This window comes from Phytophthora parasitica, assembly GCF_000247585.1.
Source record: "Phytophthora parasitica INRA-310 unplaced genomic scaffold supercont2.289, whole genome shotgun sequence".
Taxonomy (NCBI): Eukaryota; Oomycota; class Peronosporomycetes; order Peronosporales; family Peronosporaceae; genus Phytophthora; species Phytophthora nicotianae.
In genome coordinates, this window is record NW_008649275.1 from 3,936 (window position 1) to 6,086 (window position 2,151).

Consider the following 2,151-nt stretch of genomic DNA (forward strand, 5'->3'; position numbering starts at 1 on the left):
GATTGGCGCGGCCGGGCTTATTAGTACAGTAGTGACAGTCATTTTGCATTAGCAATGCTAAGTGCTTCAACAGGCCCCGCTTGGACTCGACATCTGGGGTCACTGGGACTTGCTTGGACTCTAATTCTCAAGCTTGTCAATGCTGAGTGTGCTGCTGGATCTTCAACGCTCACTACCGCGGGTTGTTCAGCTTGCGAAGAGCACGTAATGTGTCGAGGCTTTAGCTTGGCTAGCGACTGCATCGGTCCCAATTGCAAGACGGATGGAAATTGCACCTTCGACTGTCTGAGCGCTGACGATAATTCGACCACTATAGTTGTGCTGGTGGAGTTTGGAGACTATCGGAGTGCACAAGAAGTGGCAGCAGGGAACTACAGTGACGCGGACTTAAGCGGTTACCCGGATGACACGAATGAGTGGCCTTCAGTGTCGAACGACCAAGTGGATACTCTCGGATCAATCGACCTGTCTTCACAAGTTACAACACTGTAAGTTGTTCTCCTACATTTTTTTTTTTACTATTCACTGACATAATCGTTTAGTACTGTATCAGGCGGAACTGCTGCGTCAAAGTACCCTAAAGGCAAGGTCTCCAGAATATCGTTGACCTCAAACTTTATTTATCTACAGACGGAGGTGACGAAGGTGGCGCTTCAAAATCTTGACCTGGGAACACAAATTAACTTGCTACCAGATTATCTACCCTCATCGGTACAGACGCTCGACCTCAGCAATACACTACTACAAGCGTTCCCAACGGAATTAGGCAATATGGCCTCACTCCAGCGATTGTACGTGGATTTTTGCTGCAATCCTGCCGATTTCTTTCAACTTAATGTTGTTTTGTTTTTTGGATGACCAGGATGCTGGATAACAATTATTTATCAACTCTACACTCAAACAATGTTATTGATTCCATCACCACCCTGTACGAGGTGATTCCAGACTCTGTTGTATAAAACTCCTCTAACTATCTTTTTTTCTTCTTCGCAGGAGCTTGGAGGGCAACAATATCAACACCTTCAATGGAGTTTTTCCTGACTTAGAATATTTGTACGGGCAACATGGACAGGATTTCGTACTTTGCAGAATATGCTCACATCTCTATTTTCATTCTGGAATCTCTAGGTATCTCGGCAAGAACAATTTGGCTAGCATTCCACCTGCGATCTATCGGCACCCCAAACTGAAGTCACTGTATGTTGATGATACATTTCTGCTTTTTTATTTAATTTTTTTCGCAAAACACACTAACAAATTGACTTCTGCGCTATTGACGTTGTAGAAATTTACTGGGGAACAAATTCTCATCTCGATATTTCACAGCAGATCAAGTGAAGTTTTTGCGGGATCTGGACACGTTGGGGCTTTCTGATTCAGATTTTCAAGTTCCTGTGGGGTGTGATGACACGGAGCAGAGCGTTATAAACGGAGTAACAGTATGTCTTACGGATAGAGACTCCTCTGAATACGTTGGAAATGGTTCGGATGCGTCGAGAGCAACGCAAGTGGATGATTTGGATTCGAACGCTTCTGACATGTCATCGACAATAACACGTCTGGTATTGGGTATCGTTTACGGGATCTCAGCTGTAGCGCTGGTTGGTATCTTCGTGTTCACTGCCACGCAAAAGAAACGACCACGGAATCCCGAGCAGAATACTGCGGTTGAATACAATGGTGGCCACACCGTTACCCCAGAAAATGGCAATCGACAGAAAAAGAAGCTGCGTTCTAGCTCAAACAAACGTATCAAGGGCCTCACAAGACATTCCAGTAATTTCTCGATGGGCATCCCCACTTCATCACGAGGTGATGATGACAGCATCGACATTCCGGTTCTTGAGGCTTCCAGCATCAGTACTTCGAAGTATGCGTCTGCTGTTCGGACGACACCAGAAACGTCGCTTTGGAATGACTATGAGCTTCTATCACTACAGCTTTGTGTCGATTCTATCCAGGAAATCAAGCAACTAGGTCAAGGAGGATACGCTACTGTTTGGCTTGTACGCTATCGAAATCTACAGCTTCTCGCGTCCAAACGTCTTCGGCCGGACAGATACACAAAGAATAATGTGGCAGCTTTCGTGGAGGAGATCAAACTAGTGGCCAACTTTGATCACCCGAATATTGTGAAATTTGTCGGTGCTG

The 2,151-nt window shown here is 45.4% G+C and overlaps 1 protein-coding gene across 1 annotated transcript; it reads left to right on the forward strand.

Annotated features, from left to right (window-relative positions):
• Positions 1 to 207: 207 nt before the first annotated feature.
• Positions 208 to 1,977, forward strand: PPTG_20100 (hypothetical protein; the record flags this gene model as incomplete). The annotated part of the gene is made up of 6 exons (XM_008918741.1): positions 208 to 488; positions 543 to 791; positions 863 to 928; positions 994 to 1,053; positions 1,129 to 1,197; positions 1,286 to 1,977. Coding segments are annotated over 6 exons (1,416 nt in total), but the record flags the coding sequence as incomplete, so codon positions are not given.
• Positions 1,978 to 2,151: the final 174 nt, after the last annotated feature.